The sequence below is a fragment of the Chenopodium album genome, chromosome 23 (genome assembly GCF_948465745.1).
Source record: "Chenopodium album chromosome 23, dcCheAlbu1.1, whole genome shotgun sequence".
Taxonomy (NCBI): Eukaryota; Viridiplantae; Streptophyta; class Magnoliopsida; order Caryophyllales; family Amaranthaceae; genus Chenopodium; species Chenopodium album.
The window spans coordinates 33393183-33414206 of NC_137856.1; the positions used below are offsets into that span (position 1 = coordinate 33393183).

The window sequence follows — 21024 nt, forward strand, 5'->3', positions numbered from 1 at the left end:
ATCCACAATTTTCGAACTTGTCCTTAAAAGTTACAATAATTGAAAATTCCAACCTTTATTAAGCTTGGTTTGAATTGAAATTAGGGCGATCAACGACATAAGGAAAGCATAGCCACATGTAGTTTTATTGTTGTGGGCTGAGCATATTTTTTTTTTACGGAGAAAGTATGATACAAGCATACAACTCGTAAAATGCATAAGATTGTGATAAAATTGCATGGAAAAGTGTAGCATTTAAAGTTGAAGCATGTTTATGATTTCGATTACGACCGATACACAACAACACCCATTAATTTTTGTGTCGTATGTACTTCAACTCATCAATTACAATAGGAACGAGCACAGGTTTGCCCTAGTTTCTCAACATGAGAAACATTGATGTTTTTCAAGATGGCAAAATTGGTAAATAATAACATATTACCAATATTTTATTTTTTTTTTGTAGCTGACTCACCATCTTCCTCTTTTATCTTAGCTTCAACCTTTCTCATCTTCCTCAATCTTTCCCATCATCAATGGCTAACAAGCTCCAACACCATAACAAACACCATCAAAATACCACTAACATCAGAACAAACCCCAGCCCCAACACCACCATCTCCGGCAGCTTTGCCGCTGAATTTAGCGAAAAAAAAACCTAAGAAATACATACAATGTTAGAGCATGGTTAACCCCAAATGGTAGGTGTTTGTCGTCTTTATAAGTTTTCCCTCCCTTGTTGAAGAATTTCTCGACCTTCAACCATCCATTGCTGTAGAATTTCAACATTCATTAGTAAGGAGAGATAGCAATGAGGATGTGGATTATCAATTTTGTTAAAATAATACAACTAACCTTGCTAGTTTTAATAAAAATACAAAAATGCCCGTTTGAGAAACATATAGTACAACGTTTCTTATGTTGAGAAACTTGAATTTTCTCGAACAAGCACAATCTAACCCAACATCGAACAAACACAATCTAACCCAATCGAGTGCTAAGCGGTCAAGCCTACCTTTATTAAAGTTGTTTTTAAAGGGGACCCTTATTGACCCTTACTTATTAATGGGTGAAGCTAATAAAATGTCAATAATGGTTGGCATTCACATATTTTTTATTTTTCAATTAATGCTTGGAAAAATAAACCTCATTTAAATGATCTTTTCAAACGTAATTAACGGGACACATAAACACTCCATTAACCAATCACCAACCTCTTATTTTATTTGAAAATTCATCCCTCTTTTGACTCTGTCATACTTTCACATAATCCAAATATATTTAAATAGATAATATAATAATCAAAATTCTTCAATTAAATTTGTCCATTAACATTATCTACTACACTACTTAATGATTGAGAAGTATTATCAACATTATTCAATCGGAATTGTTTTTTTCTAAGTTGGTTGAAAAATTAGGGTTCATCAGAATCACATTCAATTAATAGTGTAGCAATTGTCGTTGACTTACCACCGAATTGCAATCAATTCCCAATTTTGATTTCTGAAAAACATCCGCCACCTTCTTTTTTTCCCCCCAATTTTTGCCTCTAGATCCGTTATTCCCTAATTTTCTCTCTCTAACTTTGTTTTTGTGATCCGAAATTTCCCCAAATTACCGACTTTTTTGGAATTCACTCAATTCTAGGTCAAAGTATTGAATTTTGTTATCTGGGTTTCATCAATCGCATTGGAAATATCAAGAATTCTGGAAAAAATCGATCAATTTTGAGTGGAAATTAAGGGGAAGGAGAGAGAAAATGAGTAGTGATAAGGAAGGAGTGAAGCTAGACGACGAACAAATTGCAGAATTGAGGGAGATTTTTCGAACATTTGATCGAAACAACGATGGAAAATTGACTCAATTAGAGTTAGGATCATTATTGCGATCATTAGGGTTGAAACCCAGCGAAGATCAGCTAGAAACCCTAATTCAAGCAGCTGATAAGAATAACAATGGGATGATTGAATTTTCAGAATTTATTTCTCTGGTATCCCCTGATCTTATTCCAACAAAATGCCCTTACAGTGAGGAACAGCTTAAGCAGTTATTCAAGATGTTTGATAGAGATGGCAATGGATTGATCACTGCAGCCGAGCTCGCCCATTCGATGGCGAAGCTCGGCCATGCTTTGACTGCTGAGGAGCTCACTGGTATGATCAAGGAGGCTGATACTGATGGTGATGGTTGTATCAATTATCAGGAGTTCTCTCAGGCGATCACCTCGGCCGCCTTTGATAATTCTTGGACTTGAATTGAAGTGGTTATGCTGGTTTGTGAGTATTTAGTCCCTTCTTTTACATTCAAAGGATACATGGTTTTGTTCTGCAATTTGTTGTTGACCTTTAATAACCATATATACTATCAGTTCAAGTCTTTGATTAAGGTTTCTGTGGATTGCTTTTCGTGTTTTTTGGGTGACATTGATTGTTTACTTTGGAGTTCTTGCTCTTTTTGTTTGTATATATACCGCCATTTTATATGAAATTTCAGTGTTCTTGGTTCGTTTCATGTGTCTTGTATTGGAGGCTAAGCTGGCTGTTTTCCACAATATTAAGCAATAAACCTATCAAAGTTACCTAATAGTATGCCTTCTGTAGTGATAATTTGTGTTTAAATGATTAATTGTCAGACTTCTAAAATCAGAACAGTATTGGAATCTAGTGCTCGGTTTCTTCTACTAATGGTCTGTTTGGAAGATCATACTGTTATGGTATGGAATTTGAAAGGTCACACTCACACAGTATTAAGAACTCTTCTTCCTCTTCCCGTGCTTACTTTTGTGATGTTGGTTGCAAGCTAGCTGATTACTCAAAGATCGGTAATAATTAGTAAATCCTTGTTTTTTTAGTAATGTCTTTCCTGTGAAATTTAGTACGTGTAAGGATATATATAGGAGAAGAGTGAAACACAGGGTAGTTTCTTGAAGTCAAAATGGAGTGACCTTTCTTTGTGTCCTCCATAACGGTGCTTCGTTTTAAGGTTGAGGGTGGCAGTTTCTCTGGCAGTAGAATACACCTGCTGCACTTGTTATAGAAGGCACTAGTGTAGACAGAGTTCCTAAGCTTGTGACATTGCCATAATTTGGCAAGGTTTATCTCCAGAGGTTAGAAAATGGGCTCCGTTTAGAAACAAATCCCCTCGTGATGTCCAAGTCCATTTCATCCTTCGTTTTGTGGTGTATCAAAAATTCAAAATGACTAGTGACCTGCAAGAGTCATCAAAACATTTCATTGCTACTCCTTTCTATTTCTTGCTAGGTTAGCTATGCTATGCCCAAGCAACTTCTGAATCCGAAAATATATAACTACTTTAATATACTAGGGCTCCCTTTTTCTTCTTTTACTCCAAGGGAGTGAAATGAGAAAATTTACATAGTTGAAAGTTTTTGAAAATGATGGGAAGAAGAATGCCATGAATGAGTTAATCATCAACTCATCCTTGAACTTGATTATCTTGAGCAAAATTTATCCATAATGGTTCATCCTGGATGACCCTGCCTCAATGTCCCAGGTCTAGGGTTGTTAGGGTCATCATCAGGAGTTGTGACCGCATAAATGTTTCCGTAATTACCACCTGTGGCATTCTCGCCAAAGCTGATGCCACAGGCAGCTAATGCAACAGTTTGGATCACACCTGCAACAGCCATCGACGGGATTGCCCGTTCTGCAAGTGGAGTTGGCAACAGCCCTGCGAAAAGGAAGTGAAACTTGTTAATAATAAATAATAAAGGTTGAAGGTTCTTGAAGTAGTTACTTTCACAAACTCACATTGGATGTAAATGTCTTTGTATCATACTCTTGTACTTGTTGAACTACTAGCTCAGATCTTGAACAGGTAATAAACTAGTAAACATGAAAAGATTGAGTACAATCAACAAGAAGGGGGAAAACTGATGCATTGCCTTGTGATTTTTTCCTTTTCTTTCTTTCTTTCTTTCTTTCTTTTATTTTTTATTTTTTTTTAATTTTATTTTTCCCCTTGAATTTTGATGATAACAAAGGGACCAGGTTATGGAACGACAAAAAATCATAGAAAATTGATGGCGTTTCAACCATTTGATGACAAATTGACTTCAAATTGTAATTTTCTTGGTGTAATTACTCAAAGATTTCAAATAATTGAAGACTAATTATTCCTTAGCAGTTACTTGATTTTGAAATAGAATTAATAGGTCGAAAATCAGTTGATTTTAAAGTAAATTTCCATCTAATTTTCAGCTATTTGATCTTTTTGGATCTGTATATTATATCCATTATCTAATAATTGTCATATGCTTCAAAACATTCTTGATAGGTTTTGTCAAAACCTCATAACCACAAATTTAATGAAATATTTGGCTTGGGGAGAGGATAGGATTACGGGAAGAAGAAAACTATTACTCCGTATTATAAAGGGTGTTTTAGTGTAATCACGGCAAATTCTGAATTACGGAAGGTTGGCAATGAGATTGTTACTCTGTTTTTTTCCAAACAGAGTATTCCAAGACTGGTTCTAAGTTAAACATATAGAGTTTACAGAACTAACAGGCTGGTTTTATATATTCAGGATTTGTGTTTGAGCAGGGGTAATCAATTACTGATGTGATTGTAGTGCATATCCTAATTTTCATTAGTTCAGATTCTTAAAATATCATTAATTACATAAATGAAGAATGGCTTTGAATATGCAGAAAGAATTTGTTGAGATGAATGAAATACGTAACTGGTTTGGATTTTAAGAGCTTCGATTTCTTTGGTTTTTGGGTGCAAGGAAATAACAAACACCCTTGCTAGTTATTCACCAGGCGATACTTCTTAGAAAAATACTTTTAATTGATAAACATCTAATGTATTTCATCTAAACTGGATACCCTAGTTTTAGTTATTGGTGAGGCGATCATGTCATTGACTTGATTGTCTAACTTTCTGATCTTTAAATCGTCTTGGCAGCCATGAATATACCCGTATTATATCGTTGAACATTCTGTATGGAGTTTTGGGAAGGATTGGGGGGGGGGGGTGTTTAAAATTACCAACAGCATTCTCATACAAATAACAACAATTTGGGTCAAAGTTATATGGATGAAACATGTTTCTTGAATTCATGGTTTAATAACACTGTAGAATAATCATTTGAACAAATGTAATGAAGCAACAACACATCTGTGAATCTGTGATTACTTTTATCCCTGTATGAAAGGTTTCATTGAAGAAAGCTGAGTCAATTTTCTTGTATTTATAATTTATATATCGAAAAATAAAGAAACAAAAACAAATGAAACAATTAAATTATGGGTAATTGGCCTATATGAGTTCAGAAATAGATCAGCAGCTTCTGTTTTTTTGGCATTTGAGTACACCTGCTTCCTTTGTCATTGAAGCCACAAGTGAAGCTGGCTGAGCGCTTAAGCTCATGGCCTTGGCGTAAGGAGAGGATGATCCACTCCCAGATTTTACAAATCGTGCTCCGTTTAGAAACAAATCCCCTTCTGATGTCCAATTCCATTTCTTCCATTCCTTTTCTGCTGCATTCTCCCGTTTAGTGACCTGTTACAAGCCATTCGAGTCAAGTCATATTTAAGGTAATCAGTCATTTGCTTCGGTTCAAGTCATCTTAGGTCAAGGCTACTGTCTATTAGCTATTGTTGATTAGCATTTATATATTTTGGTTCCGGCCATTTTGGATTTTGTTTCACAAATCGGTCTTGTCATATCAGGTACAATTCAGATTTAAGTCTAATATAAGCTAATAGGTAATGGGGGATGGTACAACCTCGGGTTAGTTTTGTCAGGTTTAGATATGGCCGGAGAAGTTAACAGTAAATAGTTAGCGATTCTGTGAAAATCACCTCTTTATTAGACCGATTATCAGGAGCTAGGAATCTGTTGCCTTGACTGTTGATTGTTGGTCCTGCACTGCCTCCAATGGCATACATTTGCCATTGAGTGTAGTCATTATTTACGACGTGAAAATAGCCGTGTCTACACCTGAAAAATAGATCAAAATATCAAATTTAGTGCATAAAATTGACATATAAAGATTGTTTCAACTTTCTATTTAATCATATATACCTTGGCATTCTTTGAACTAAGCCCTCTCCAAAATGGTTGAAGGCTATTGTAACTTGCATGTTCTTGTCCTGTTTATGATTATCATTATGCCCCAAGAGCATCACCTTGTTATGATCTGTCATGTAGTTGTTAGATATGGTTATCGCAGTGGAGCCACGAATGGCGTCGATCAAGCCATCAGTGCATCTAGACAGAGAGCAATGATCCACCCATATATGCTTTGATGATATGATAGAAATCCCATCACCATCTGACTTGCTTCTCCAACCATATTGAGTTGGGGTTCTCCTTACATATGCATTCCCTCCTCGCTTGCAATCGTGTATGTGAATGCCGTGTATGATAATGTTTTTAACCTCTTGTAACACAATGCACGGTCCCCCGGCTATATGCACATTAGCGCCTCTTCCATCTATGGTCTTGAAGGAATTGATCATCAACTCCTGTTTGAGCTTGATCACCATGTCTATAGCGAAAATTATCCATAATGGTTCATCTTGTATAACCCCATATCTTAATGTGCCTTTCTTGGGGTTAACAGCATCATCACTTGGATCTTTAACCACATAAACTTTGCCCTTTTTACCTCCTTCAGCATTCTTACCAAAGCCAATGGCACAATCAGCCAATAGCTGCCGGTTTTTATCCCAATTCTTGTGACACCGCCAGCAATCATCGATAGGATTTCCAGACCGACGACATGAGGAGGCCGCTAAACTACTCCTAGAAGCATTAATCGTCCTGCAATGAGGAGAAAAAAAAAAAAAAAATTGTTGTAAGCTACACATACATAGTTTTACTACAAGAAACGCGTCTAAGCTAGCTAAAACGGTTGCATCTTATGAAATTTGCTACCATTTTATGACTACTAGTTGAACAATTTGCGATTGTTGATCACTTAAAACTACTAGTACTAAATTGTATAATTGATTAGGGAGACGAAACGTGATTAATGTAACATACCCTTGTACTTGTTGAACTATTAGTTCAGGATTTGAAACAGGGGAAGAGTGAATAAACATGGGAAAAGAAAGGACAGTCAACAAGAAAAGAAACAAGAAATACATTGCCCTTTTTGCTAGGATTATGAGTAGCATATTCATATATTGAATTAATTAGGAGAGGCAAAGTTGTTATGAGGGAAATTAAACGAATTTGGAGGAGTTTATAAAGGTGTTAAAAAGATAGTTGAAATTATTTAGGTTGGGAAATAAATCATCCTCATCATCATCTAATTACAAATTATGTGACATATTAGTAACTTGAGAAAATTTCTGTTCATTTGATCATTAACTTTAGACGTATATCTTAATAAATTGCTTGTTTCATTTGTTTGTGCACATCACCTAAAATTTTTGGCTAAGCACTCGGCTTATGGGACATTCCATCAAGTTATAGTTATCAAGTTATGTATTCTCTCTATATGGTTATGTTATACACGGAGTATTGTCTAAGAAGAATTTGTCGCATTTTTAAGAATAACAATAGATTCATGTATATATCCATGTTTATTTATTTTCAAAACATATCACACTTAAATGGAGTGGAAAAGAAAATTTAACACGGGTATGATAGGATAAAGAGATTGTCTCCAGAATTGTAACAATTTAAGGTTAGAAGGTACTTTCTTTTTGTCCGTTTAAGCTAGCTATAAAAAATAAAAAATTGTAACAATCATCACTTTCTTATTATTAGTGAAAGTTTACCAATTAATTTGCTTGTTTACCTATTTTATTATCTGATTATCTCCCTTAAGATGTGCACCAAAATGATGTGTTGCAAATTAATAAAAAATGGAAGAAGTAATATTTTTAGGTGTAGAGAACGGAGCCAATCTTTGTACTTTTTTGTATGAAATACTTTCTTAACTATATTTGAAAAAATTAACTTTATCAAATCAAGGATAAAAGTGATTGTAATCAATATTAAAATGGAAAAAGCTAACGAACGTCCGAGGGCGTTGGATAAGCAAACCACCTTTTATAACACTTTTTTTTTTCTTTTGAAAAACACCTTACAAAAAGTTTCTTGGGAGCACACCTAAAACAAGTCTTTTTTTTTCTCCCAAAGAAACACCTTAACCCGGTTTTAGGGCTTTGACCCTGTTTTTCGGTGACGTGAGCGTGAGGGTCACGTGCCCAACTCCTCCCTCCTCAGAACCACCAAAACCATAACCGCCTAGCCAACCCCAGTTGTCGACACCAATACATAGCCGCCATTAGATACACCTCTCAACCTTCAACGCTGACAACCCATCAACCTAAGCTAGCCACCATCATCTAGCTTGTACCCTAAGGTTTGTAAAAAAAAAAAAAAAATGCACCAAACATTGCCATATAAGTATATATGGTATATATTTCATAGCCCATTATAAACATAAGTGTTAAATACGGGTCTGGGCCGTATCCGTCACGGAAGAGTGCAAGTCCACCACTTTACAAGATCAAAGAGGCTCCACCTCAAAACCATATGGCAATGAGGAGAGTAGCCCCTTAGTATTATATAGTGGTGGTAATTCTTGAATTCTTTTAATGTGGGATTCCATTACCGCTACACTCCCCTTTAGTCTTTTTAGCGAGGGACAAGAGAATGTTCACATGTGGGTTGTTCATGGACTCAACAATAAGGGATATATACCAATTGGATGTTGGTGTAGTGGTGTTTGGGACTACACTTGGTAGGGAGGACCTGTGTTCGATCCCTCGCGACAACAAATGAGAGGGGACTGGAACCTAACCACCCAAAACTGATCCCCGAATTCGAATTAGCCCAAAGGGTGAACTGGGTAGAACACAAAAAAAAAAAAAAAAAAAAAAGATATATTTATTTCATTAGGCCCTTATATTACATGGCCACACTTTGTCTTATACCTAACCACCACCAACAACATATAAGTTTTTTTAATAACCCTAAAACACTTTAAATTTGATGATAATAGCAACAAAAGGCAAGAAAAATTTATAAGATAACATAATACAACAAAATAAAATAATATGAAGTGGCAACTAAAACAAATTGTGTTCGTCCAAAAAAAAAACAAATTGAGAGGGTTAGAAGTTGCCTTGATTCAAGCTTTTGATTTCAAATAAAGTTTTTCAAAAAAAGTTGTTACCGAAATGGAGGAAGTTAATGAAAGCCTTGCTTTGTGTGATATGGTGTCGTGCGTGGACGATTTAAGTGGAGTGGTGACAGAGTCATTTAGTCAAGAAAAATTTTATGATGGAAGTATAGGGTTGTTCGATTTTGAAAAGCCGTCAAAATTGTTATAGATTGAATAGTAGATATTACTCCGTATTATTATTACTCTCTGCTTTATACTATTGATTAGACTATACTATTTGGTTTATTAGAAAATGAAAATGGAGAACGATATGCATATGGTTAATGAAAGCTGCCCTATATGATATAGTGTCGATGTATGATTTAAATGTAGTGGTGATCGACTCATTTAGCGAAGATCAGTTGTATGACGAAAGTATTGGGTTTTTTTGAATTTCAAAAAGGTTTCAGTTTTGCATCGTCGTTGTCATGGAAAAGGGAAGGATAGTAGGGTTACAAGAATAGGATGATAGAAGGTTTTGAGGATGTGATAATAGAATAGTTATTGATAGAAGAAGTTTTTTTTTTTTTTTTTTTTTTTTTTTTTTTTTTTTACACGAATTGATAGAAGAAGTTGAAGGATAGGACGAGGATAGTAAAATAATATTAGTATTACAAAAATACTTCACCAAAAAATGTGGATAGATAACTTTCGTAATTATACGTGGAACACTAACTTACAATTTTCTCTGACTTTAATTTACAATTTTTTCTGACTTTAATTATTATTGGCTCACTTCCTGATCTCTTAGAGGTACTATCACAAAGCTTGTAGTGGATTAAATTGCCAAATACTTTGTCCTATTTATAGATATCGAAAAGGCACTAAGAATCTTCCACACAAAGATGGAAAAATATACTTAGCCACATTCACTCAATCAAGAAAATGTGATAAGCTCATGGTCGTCATACATGAACCTTCCCTTTTATGAAGTGGTGCCATCTAGGCCCTATCTTTATTTTAAAATAATTTTCAATTTAATTTAGTTAAATAAATATCAATAACTTAAATAGATACAAACATATAATAGAGAATTAGAAATAATAAGTTTTAATCAACAAACATAATTATTTCACTTCAAAAAAAAAAAAAAAATTATTTCGGTAAAATTAATTGCCCTATTTTATTACCTTATTTCTATTGAATAATATTTTTATACAATTGAAATTATTTTTGCTTAACATAAATTAATGTCATTGAAATGAAATTATTTTTACTAATTAAAACTTATTTTTATTGATTCTTTAGATATTTGTTATAATTAGTGGGATTATTTTTCGCGGACGCCCTAAAGATGTGATTATTCCTAGCAATTTTTCCAATGTAGTGGCTAATTAGTCCATGTTTTTTGTATTTAAATTTTGTAAGTTCATGAGAGCACATATATATATATATATATATATATATATATATATATATATATATATATATATATATATATATATATATATATATATATATATATATTCTTGGAATTTGGACGGTACGTGTTAGAATTGATTGATTAAATAAGTTGATACATGCTTATTAATTTAATTAATAATTAAACTATATATCGTATCACCAGTTTCTTTTTAGTTAACACATTTACATGTTCCCCAAAAGTGATTAATTATTGATCAAACTATAGCATAGATTAATTACATTTAATTTAAATAGATCATGACAAAACTAGCAATTTTATTGGACGATATATAGCCTCTACACACTTTAATTCTGACTTGTCTAAGTGCCTAAGAGTGGAGAAACAAAGCCAGATTAAGGTATCTTGTTTAACAAAAGTACTCGTAATTAAGAAGAATAAAAAAGAATAATAGTTTAGGATTTTTTTTTTATATATATATATTTTAGGAAATTATTTAGGAAGATAAATAAAGAACAATATTTTAGGAAATTAATTAAGGAGTAAAAAAAAAAAAAATACTGTAATATTTTACTCGTACGATTTAAATTTGACCGACTTTATCTCATGTATAAATAAATAACTACAGTAGTCATAAATTCATAATTAAAACAAAAAACAACAAAAACAAATAGTGAGTTCCGTCAAATTAAACAAATAGTGAGTTGCGATTTCATAAGTTTTAGAATTTGATTATCGAATTTGATAATGAAAATGGAGGAAGATTTGCGTGCTCTATGTGATATGGTGCCAATGGATGACTTAAATGAAGTGGTGACAGACTCGTTGAGTGAAGACCAATTGTATGATCATGGAAGTCTTGCCTTGTTTGATTTTCAAGAATCCTTGCCCTCGGTTTCGACTTCGCAGCGTCACGGCAAAGGGAAGGAGTTGAAGGTTCTTCGTAGAGTACTCCTCAAATCATCATCATCATCATCATCAAAGAAATCTTCGCCGCCGTCTTCTTGCATTGACTCCGCCAAGAAGTCTTTAAAGATAGTGTCGAGTAATAATGATGTCGAAGAGAATAATAATGATGGAGTAGTGACAGCAAAATTGGAAAACACCAAGAGAAAATTGAAGGAAGGTTATCAGAAGTATAACGAAGCAAGAAAGAAGACTTGTTTGGTCGACATCCGTGCCCTCCCGCCTCCACAGCCGATCTTTCGTACTGGTTACGATACTCGTAAAAGGCGACCACATGGTGGCTTTGTACTGCCACCCGAAAAGATGATACGTTGAGGAGCAAGATTTACGCCGATGATTGTAGAATGGCGTTAGTTGCGGGTTTAGACGGACGTAGTAGTAGTGGAGTATGTAGTGGTTGAGGTACGGTTATGATCTTTCTCCTTATTTTATTTTTAAAAAAAAGAAAAAAAAAAAAAAAAAAAGTAGAATGGATTTACGTATGTTTGGAGATATGATTGTACTCTTGCTCGCATCACCATAGTGGAAGTGATTTGAGATCGCGCCCGTGGATGTAGGCCACATTGGCCGAACCACGTAAATTTCGTGTGTCTTTTTGTTTCGCTTTTTATTCTTTAAGTTCTTTAATTCATAATGTCACAATTCATAAGTATCGTCTAACACTTCACACATAGAGGCTAGGAATGAACAAGTATAATGAATTATGACTAAGTTAATGAACTATAATCAAGAATTTAGTAGTTAATGGGAGTAGAACAGTACAATAGATTTAGTAGTATTATGCATCATATGGTATAATCAGTTTATACAATAGAAATTGCTGTAACGAACAACTATGCCAAATTCATACTTAATTCCCAAAATTAAACTCAATTGGGAATAATGATTATATTATACGGGGGATCAGTTGATCTTTTAATCTGAATTTTTGCGCGGATTTGGAATGATTTATACAATTAAATGATCTTGTAAGATGGTATAAACGTACAATAGTGGCGAAGTAGTCTCATCTTTTTTGAAAATTAATCTTTTGTAAGTTTGTGAGAGTACTGCTAAGCTACTTGTAATTTTAACGTGTGGTGTGCATGTTAGAATTAATTCGATAAGTTGAAACATAGTTAATTGATAACTAAACTATACATATCATCAATTTATTTTTAGTCGACACATTTTACATGTTTTCAAAAACTGATTAATTATTGATCAAACAGTAATGTAGTTTACATGGAAATAGGTCACAACAAAACTAGCAATTTTATTCAATGATAGCCTCTACACACTTAAATTCTGACTTGCCTAAAAGTGGAGAAACAAAGCCAAATTAAGGTAGAACTACTAGTTATGCTTAAAATGTAGCTTTCTTCTTGCCAATAAGTTCTACAAATTTAGCTGCAACTTTAAAGGAGTTGATAGCAGCCAGAGAGCTCAGACCAGCCAATGCTAGTTTCTCTCCACCAGCCACATCCGATACACCACGAAACACGACACATGGTACACCATTCGAAAGTGATGCCTGCACCAAACAAAAAATAATAATACACCATCTCATATTGAACATTAGCAATATTAGTGTTGTCCATTTAGAAAACAGGACTAATTCAAAATAAGCGAGAATTTAGATTTGATTTGTGAAATACTAACATGTACAATTGCAGCACTCTCTTCATCTGCTGTAGATATACTGAATTCTTGGTAAAGGAACTTTGCAAATGCCAAATTAGACATGAACACATTCGCGGTTGAACCTCTTAGTCCAAATATTACTTTTGGCTCTTTAGGCAAGCAAGCAGTCTCATTTAAACACTGCTGCAACTTCAATCCCTGTCATCATTCAAAACCCGTGTTATATATCATTAGTCACTACACGACTTTGTTCTTTCCACCTTACAAATATATGTCTCGACAAAAATAAGTTCAAATAATGTCAGACACGTTCAATCATAACTAAAATAAGTTCAATTAATGCCTGGCACGTTCAATTTACAACTAAAATAAGTTCTCGACACAATAACACATTAAAACAAGGTTTCGTGCAGAAAGTCTAATATTTATTATTTATACCTGAAGTTGGGTAGCAAGATTATACCAATGAGCATCAACTGGAAACCAAAAGAGCTCTTGCATTGCCTTCTTATTAGAGAAAAGTTGTACAGGAGTGAACTGAATTCTTTCCAGTAAATTCTCTCCTGAATTTGGAAGATTATACGCCCCGAATTTCATCTCATTTTCACTCGTTTCATCAGACCCAAAATCCTTCATACCAACAACAACACGAAAACAGCATAAATTACAGGACATACTTCTGAATTACTTTATGTACAGGATATAGTTTCTACTTACCAGCCATTTCCAGGAGCTGGTGAAGGCAAAAGAATGTGGCACGCCGACATCTCCGACAGACATTGAAGAATTAGTACATCCAGCAATGCCATAATGAACAATTCCCCTGATATTAAAAGTCTGAAGCAGAGCCTGAACTGTAAGAGCAGCATTTACCTGAGTATAATACAGCATTAAGCACTAAATTAGATTTTAATCTTGTAATTAGTGTGAAATTGTGGATGTATTATAGAAAGAACTTAACTGTTTGTTCTCCTGTTAAGACATAGATTACATCTACACCTTTGATTTTCCCAATGTTGAATTTTCTGCCTGATCACCCAACAAAAATAAACAAGATTAAGACATATTTTAAGATACTCCATACATTAAGAACCAACTAACTCGTAATAAATTAATGACTATATGAGCTTAGCTAACTCGCAAACTATTTGAATTCGGCTCTAATAAATAATTATATGGCGGAAATGACAAGTAATATAGACAAGAAAAAATAATTGACAGGTTCACTTAATTTGTTAAATTTAGAAACTTATTTATGATAATATTTGGTTATATAAATTTGAAAAAGTTCGCTGATTTTTATGTAAAATTGGCCTGACTTTAGCATTTTTGGCTGAAAAAAGTTTTTCATATTTAGTTAGTAAAAGCGAAAATAAAGTTATCCAAGTCATTATTTATCTTATGTTTTCATTGGTCCGTTAGTACATATTCAAATGTCACTTCAAACTTTTCGTTAAAAAAAATGTCACTTCAAATTATAAGTTCACAATTGCAATGCCCCTTCAAGTTATAGGGGGGAGAACATATTGCCATATTTAATAAACTATAAGGATAACTTAGATCTAAAATCTCGAACTCTTTAAGTACTCATTAGAAGGTACTTAATCAGGTACATCCGAGTGTAATATAAACATGCTTTCATTTAGACAGATATCGACTTTATCAAGATAAACATATAGAGAAGACGAGAATCAGAAAAATACCAGCGAGTTGGATGTAGGGATTCCTAGAGTTGGGCACAAAAAGACCAGAGTTTTGAAGAGGAATTTCTTCAGCAGGAAAGGCTAAAACTAAGCCAATATAAGAAGAATGGTGGTTTATTCTATCTACATCCTCATGTAATGGATGAGTGGACCTCAGTTGTACACTCTGCTTCACTAACAACATCAACATCACCACCATTAATTTTTCATATCCAACGGCCATGATTTGCTGCTCTCTGATCTTACCTTACAGTTGTTATAGTAGCTCCTACAAAGTTGGTTTATCTTTGTATTGGACAAGATTTAATCATGAAAATTGGTTATGTATATATATAGGTAAAGTCAACTGTACATTTTGTGATTGGTTGATTCGGTTTTTGTGGGTCCTCCTCATGAATAACGTGGTTTCTAGTACTATATATAAGTAAGCAATTTGCATGTTTATTTGATTTCATAAACTATCTTTTCGTTCATTTTATAAACTATCTTTTCAATCATTTTATAAATTATTCTTTTAATCAATTGTCCACAACCATTTGCTTGAAAGTACAGAGACATTTTTTATTGACAGAGATACAATGATTTTGGCTAAAAGCCTGAAAGAGGGGTTCGGGGCAAGAAGGGAAGTTTGGCTACTCAATACTTTCAATGGGTGTATTAGGTTGAGAGAGGATTTAAGAGAGGTTCGAGCTTTAAAACTTGATTTCGAAAAACGAGTAGTGGGTTAAAATAGTAACCATGCTCAATTGGGATACAATTCGGGTCAAGATGGAGTTAAGATTTAGATAGTGGTGAAGAGATGGGATAACCTTAAAAGAAAAAATTCAAATGAAAACTCTCAATTATGGCCATTCTTCATTTCTTCCCCCAACTATTAATATTCAAAATCCTCACTATGAAGGATAACCTTCACATGTAAACCGATACAGCGATAATGATCAAAGCAATACATGAAGGGATAAAATACACTGACTAATTCCTTCACGATGATTATCCACAACATCAGCAATCTATTACTAGTAGGGGAAAAATGCAAAGGTAGTTGAATTAATTTTATCCATATAAAATCACTATTACCATATTAAGTAGCCAACAGAAGGATCAACCTAGTATTCATCCATTAAATTGATTGAAATGAAAAGAAATCGGCCCCCAAATAGTAACGATTCAGTGGCAGTACTTTCAGCATGGTTCAATTGCCGCTCCTGCTATTTGAGATTTGAGGTCTCTGTTTTCAGATATCAGAATAAGGCATGTCCTTGTCTCTGGGCCTAAATGGCAAACAACTTCATTAAAGCAACCAATTACAGAAGCTTCAATCCTCCAGTCACATCATCAACCATGTCGGCTGGTCCTGCAATAGCAAATATTATTTAGACATGTGGTCTTCGAGGTCATAATAAAATATTAAGGCAGAGTAGGTAAAAATCCAAGGAATAATACAACAAAAGTGGATACATACCAAGAACAGCCATGACTGTTCGCGAATCTGCATAATACGAAAGAAAATCATTATAGAGGTGGCCAGAGAAAAAAAAGCATCTGCAGTTTTATTTGATAAAATATGATTCAAATATGAAGATATTATGCCTGGCTGCATCCAAGACGGAGTAAAGCCACTCAAGTATTCATAACTATTCTTAACACACACAAACAAACTAAACAGACAGTCAAACACACAAACTCAACATACACACAAATGTGCCTACATGCACACTAATTAGTAATAATGAGGTTACCATAAATTCTTGTAGTTTCAGCCTTTCAGGTTTCAGTTCATCTAAGCAGCTTCTCTAATGCAAGTACTGCTAAGCTGCACTAGGTGGGTACTGTAGGTAAATCATTGCTTGATCACGGTTACAAGCTAATCAATCCAAGAGATGGCTTGGAAGAAAATAAGCTCATTAAAAACAAAATGCCCCATGAGGAATAAGAAACAAAAAGGAACTTATGTACAGTGTAAACATGCATGATCTTATTGACAGAAATTAATTCAGCATCTTACTTGGAGCTATTTGAGTTCTTCCAGCATCTATTACAATATGTGTAGGTATATGAATTGACTTTGCCCTTCCCTGCAGTTAGAAGAAAGATAACGTGATCAGAAAATCAACAAGGTAAATATAGTTCAGAAGAACGCCTTTCATTTAGCAACCAAAAAAGGGAAAATAGAAAAGAAAGAGGAAAAAGGAAAAAAAATGAAAAGATTGGTTGGTTTCCATAACAAAAGCTTAAGAGCATAGCACTAATGAAATCAAAATTCATTAATGAAGTATGCACCACTCAAAATCAGCTAGTGGCTTAAGTCAGTTAAGTCAACCAGCACTTAAGTACTAGTATTAAGTACCAATAGAAATACATTCCTTACAAAGAATATAACACAACTGTGGCAGAAATCAGAATATCAATGTCATGAATGAAGAATTGACAAAAGGCTAAAGATATTAGAAAGAAAAGGCTTGGCAGAGCAGGAACAGAGACTATAGGTCCCAGAAAAGTCAAAATTTTGTATTGAGAAAAGAAAAAAAAAATGGAAGAAGCAACTTCGGATAATTAGGCCTTTAATTTTCTTCTTTCCATTTCCCGTTATATTTAACATGGTGTTAGGAATCTTAGGATGACTAAAAGAGACTGGATGATAACATAAATTACCAGCAGAACAAGTGCAATAGGAAGTTCATTGCTACCGCAGAAAACATCATGTCAACAACTCAACACATGGACATATATAGGGACACTATAAATCTATAACTGTCAATTGTAATGACTCCAGGTCTCCGGTACTTATAAGTTATAACCATACAAGATAAGATGACTTATAATCAGCAGAGGAAAGCAACATGGAATGAACAGAGTCTTAAGACAAAAGAAACTGATGAATGCTGAAAAATGCAGGAAAAAAGAACAGTAGCTCTAAGAATTCAAGCAAGGTCCAGCTAATATTACTGGGATGATGAAATAGAAGCAATAAAACAAAGGGAAAACTAAAAAAACTACCAAAGAAGGGTAATACAAACTCCATCTGAAAAAAGGAATTATGCAAAGATATAGCCTTTAGGATGTGTATTAGATAAGGCTGTGGTTAAGACTTTCCCTTTCCTAGAAAAAGAAGTGACTAAGTGACTTGATGCTTCTATGTACGTAGGACATAGAAAGGGGGAGAAAGGAAAGGTCCCTGTGACTTCTAGCAGATAACAGGATAAGTGGCAATAACAAATCCCAAAATATTCAACAACTTCTTAACCTACGAAAGAAATTGAACCATTCACCTGCAAGGTAAGCAAGTCTTCCTCGCTCTCAATCTTGACAACTACTTTAACTTGCCCACACATCTCCCACCTGCACAAAGATATTAACAATGCTAAGTATAGTACATGAATGTAAAATAGGAAATTATCAGCCAAGAAGCTTCACAGTTTAACTCACCTGTTTAATGCTTTTGGGGCTCGATTAAGAAGCTTTTTGTAGAGACCCAAGGTTGCATGACTGCTCAGAAGATCAAAACACGATATTAAACCACGGACCAACAAAGTTACTAAAGGAGCAATTCTGCAACTCCAATGCATGAACTTAACACATGTAGAAGGAAAAGAAAATAACATATACTCAAGGAAATGGCACAGAGAGGCATGAACAGACAGCAGCTTTTATAAAAAGAATCAGATAGTCGCGTGATTGCAGAATGTCTAAACAAACACATGAATGGCATAAAACAAAAGAATTGAATTAAAAATAAATCTTAGGGGATGCAACAATCAACAAAGTAAGTTTGTGGCACAAATCAGAACCCGGACAAGAGTGAACAAGATCAATAATCTCACATCTTTACAGTTCTTAAGAAGAAATGTTCCCATAAACGCAGAAAAAATAATTAAGCACTTAAAACTACAGGTCACCAAGATTAGAGATTTGGGGCCATTGGGACGGTACCTGCACTGGGCAGCAATCTTTCCTTTACCCATCTTCAAGTCATTCCTCACAACCAATACCTTTTGGAAAAAATAAACAATAAGACCATCAGTTCTTCATGGACTTCATATCGACTTTATACTCAAACAGCTTATGGAGCAACTATCTCTTAAAAAAGGAAAGAGTAGGAAGGGCAATGCACCATTTTGAAATCTTCAAGAACGTCAGCAAGCTTCTCGATCTCAAGAGACTCTTTAGCATGATTTTTCTTAACTCCGCTTTTGGTCACACTATCTTTAGGTGCAGTAGCAGAAACAAAGAAACGAGCAGGATGACGTGCACCAAAGTAATATCCCAATGCAAGACACCCTGCTCCGACTAGAATTGCACTTAGCCATGTCAGAGCCATCATCATGAGGCAAAACAATAATCCCAGCAGCGCCTTAAATCTTATAATCAGTCAATAGCAACCTAGAAAATCAGACAAATTAATCATATACAGCAATAATTCCAACATTCCATAATCAGCATATACGCCTGAATTAAGATATCATATACATCAAAAGGAAGGAAATGCAATTAAATACATCTTATCACCTGAGGATGAGGTCCACTTTTGAATTCTAATAACAAAAAACACCTACTGTACCACTAGCTCAAAACAGCCTCGAAAATCGATACAATTGAGCAAACAAGACAAGATACAGCCGCGTGACAAGAATTAAGTCTCTGGTATATAACTTTGGAGATATCTACAATACTACCTAGATACTCAAACAATACTAACAATACATTAACTATATTTGGTTATTCAGTCACTCTGCCCACGAATCACCGACATCAAAAAGGGACTCCCGTCTATAATTTGATAAGTTTGTATACTGATCAATCAATCAATCAAAGCCTTAATCCCATAAGTGGGTTCGGCTAACATGAACCAAATTTGATTATTCCGTCTTTAATTTGATAAGTTTGTATACTGATACAGTCTTTAATTTGGCACATTTGTATACTGCTAAATAAGCAACTCAATATGCCATAAACTACACATATATAAACTTCGTACATAGCTAAAGCAAGCACATTTGACCATCATTCACTCAAAAATATTAGCAAAAAATACATCTATCAATTCAGTTTACCCAAAAGCTTATTATTGAATTTATAAAAATTGTCGCAATCCAAATATTCAATAGATTAGAAAAGAGCAAAAATCAATAATAATAACTGGAATCTCAGAATTCTAAGTGTTAAATAAGAACTGATATACTTAATAACAAAGCAAATATCGCTAAAACAATTCAAAAATTGCGAATGAGCACGAATAACTAAAATTTTGCAACAGTAAAATTACTAAAATATGATTCGAAAACGAATTAGTACCTAAAAAATTATCGTCATCATCAAATTCAATCGAAAGAATGAAGAAGAATTGCAAGATCAAATGATCATCAGCATGCCGCCCTAAATGATTGTGGGCAGCTGAAGATGAGGAGAGAGAAAATGGTGGTTTTAGGAGAGAGAAAGGGTTTTACTGCTGGAGAGAATAATGGTGGTTTTGGAGAGACTGCAAACTCGAAAACCATTTCAAGACTTTTCAGTTGCCCGCTTACCCGTTTTGGCTTGGATCCGAATTTAGGTTCTCTCGGGTTTTTTTTTTCTCCAACGCGACCGTGTTTTGATAAATGTTAGGCCCTGTTCTTTTCACCTTAAAAAAATAATATTAAATAAAAATAATTTCAGTTCATTAAAATTCAGTTTTTTTAAAGAAGAATTATAATAAAAAATCAGTAAAAATAATTTCACTTCAGTAAAAATAATTTAATTTCAGTAAAAATAATTTCAATTAAGTAAAATTAAGTTCAGTTCAGTAAAAATAAGTTCAGTTCAGCAAAATTAAGGTGAATCAAACAAGGCCTTATACTTCACATTTTATTATTATACTTTTAGTTAACCACTATTAACCGAACACTCATATTATAATTATATATACCTTCATATCTAAAGCTTATTGACAAATAATGCTATATTTTGCCGAACACGACCTAAAGGTCTATTCTCTTCAACTTACTTTCATTTTAGTTCAGTTCAGATCAGATCCTAATTTCCTTCTTCTATAAAATATTCAGTTCAGTGATCAAAACAGGCCCTAAATATAGGCTATGTTATGGTCAGATCTAATTTTGTTGGTTAGTCGCATGTCAAGAGAAGATGAAAAGGTTTGAGAAAATCATTGTTTAAGTAATATTACTCTTTATGTACTCATGAACATTTTGTCCTCTAATTAATACGAAGTATAATCAATAATCATTCCGAGATTAACCA

At 34.0% G+C, this 21024-nt stretch overlaps 3 protein-coding genes across 3 annotated transcripts; 1 reads left to right on the forward strand and 2 right to left on the reverse strand.

Moving 5' to 3' along the window:
- The first annotated feature begins 1347 nt into the window (after nucleotides 1–1347).
- Nucleotides 1348–2447, forward strand: LOC145608310 (putative calcium-binding protein CML18). Its single transcript, XM_081663927.1, has one exon. It carries the CDS (start codon nucleotides 1742–1744, stop codon nucleotides 2234–2236), a length of 495 nt encoding a protein of 164 aa, XP_081520053.1. The 5' UTR covers nucleotides 1348–1741; the 3' UTR covers nucleotides 2237–2447.
- Nucleotides 2448–5288: 2841 nt separating this feature from the next.
- Nucleotides 5289–7102, reverse strand: LOC145606578 (putative pectate lyase 5). Its single transcript, XM_081662370.1, has 4 exons — nucleotides 6999–7102; nucleotides 6036–6776; nucleotides 5813–5951; nucleotides 5289–5510 (listed from the first exon to the last, which is right to left on the reverse strand). The coding sequence occupies exons 1-4, from the start codon at nucleotides 7100–7102 to the stop codon at nucleotides 5289–5291; spliced, it is 1206 nt and encodes a 401-aa protein (XP_081518496.1).
- Nucleotides 7103–12809: 5707 nt separating this feature from the next.
- LOC145607420 (bark storage protein A-like) lies at nucleotides 12810–20254 on the reverse strand. The gene is made up of 14 exons (XM_081663075.1): nucleotides 20083–20254; nucleotides 18902–19170; nucleotides 18721–18779; nucleotides 18217–18276; nucleotides 18060–18129; nucleotides 16796–16865; nucleotides 16253–16279; nucleotides 16097–16144; nucleotides 14791–15036; nucleotides 14049–14116; nucleotides 13805–13960; nucleotides 13526–13717; nucleotides 13106–13285; nucleotides 12810–12977 (listed from the first exon to the last, which is right to left on the reverse strand). Exons 2-14 carry the CDS (start codon nucleotides 19112–19114, stop codon nucleotides 12810–12812), a joined length of 1557 nt encoding a protein of 518 aa, XP_081519201.1. The 5' UTR covers nucleotides 19115–19170; nucleotides 20083–20254.
- Nucleotides 20255–21024: the final 770 nt, after the last annotated feature.

What these genes read in the sequence shown, in the direction of transcription:
- LOC145608310 (XM_081663927.1), top strand. Translation starts at nt 1,742, where the DNA reads ATGAGTAGTGATAAGGAAGGAGTGAAGCTAGACGACGAACAAATTGCA.
- LOC145606578 (XM_081662370.1), bottom strand. Translation starts at nt 7,102, where the DNA reads ATGTATTTCTTGTTTCTTTTCTTGTTGACTGTCCTTTCTTTTCCCATG. An exon ending in ATAGTTCAACAAGTACAAGG is followed by an intron (nt 6,777 to 6,998) that starts GTATGTTACATT and finishes TCCTCATTGCAG; the next exon opens with GACGATTAATGCTTCTAGGA. An exon ending in ATAATCGGTCTAATAAAGAG is followed by an intron (nt 5,511 to 5,812) that starts GTGATTTTCACA and finishes GGCTTGTAACAG; the next exon opens with GTCACTAAACGGGAGAATGC.
- LOC145607420 (XM_081663075.1), bottom strand. Translation starts at nt 19,114, where the DNA reads ATGATGATGGCTCTGACATGGCTAAGTGCAATTCTAGTCGGAGCAGGG. An exon ending in TGGAGGATTGAAGCTTCTGT is followed by an intron (nt 15,037 to 16,096) that starts AATTGGTTGCTT and finishes AACAACTGTAAG; the next exon opens with GTAAGATCAGAGAGCAGCAA. An exon ending in ATCTTGCTACCCAACTTCAG is followed by an intron (nt 13,286 to 13,525) that starts GTATAAATAATA and finishes GAATGATGACAG; the next exon opens with GGATTGAAGTTGCAGCAGTG.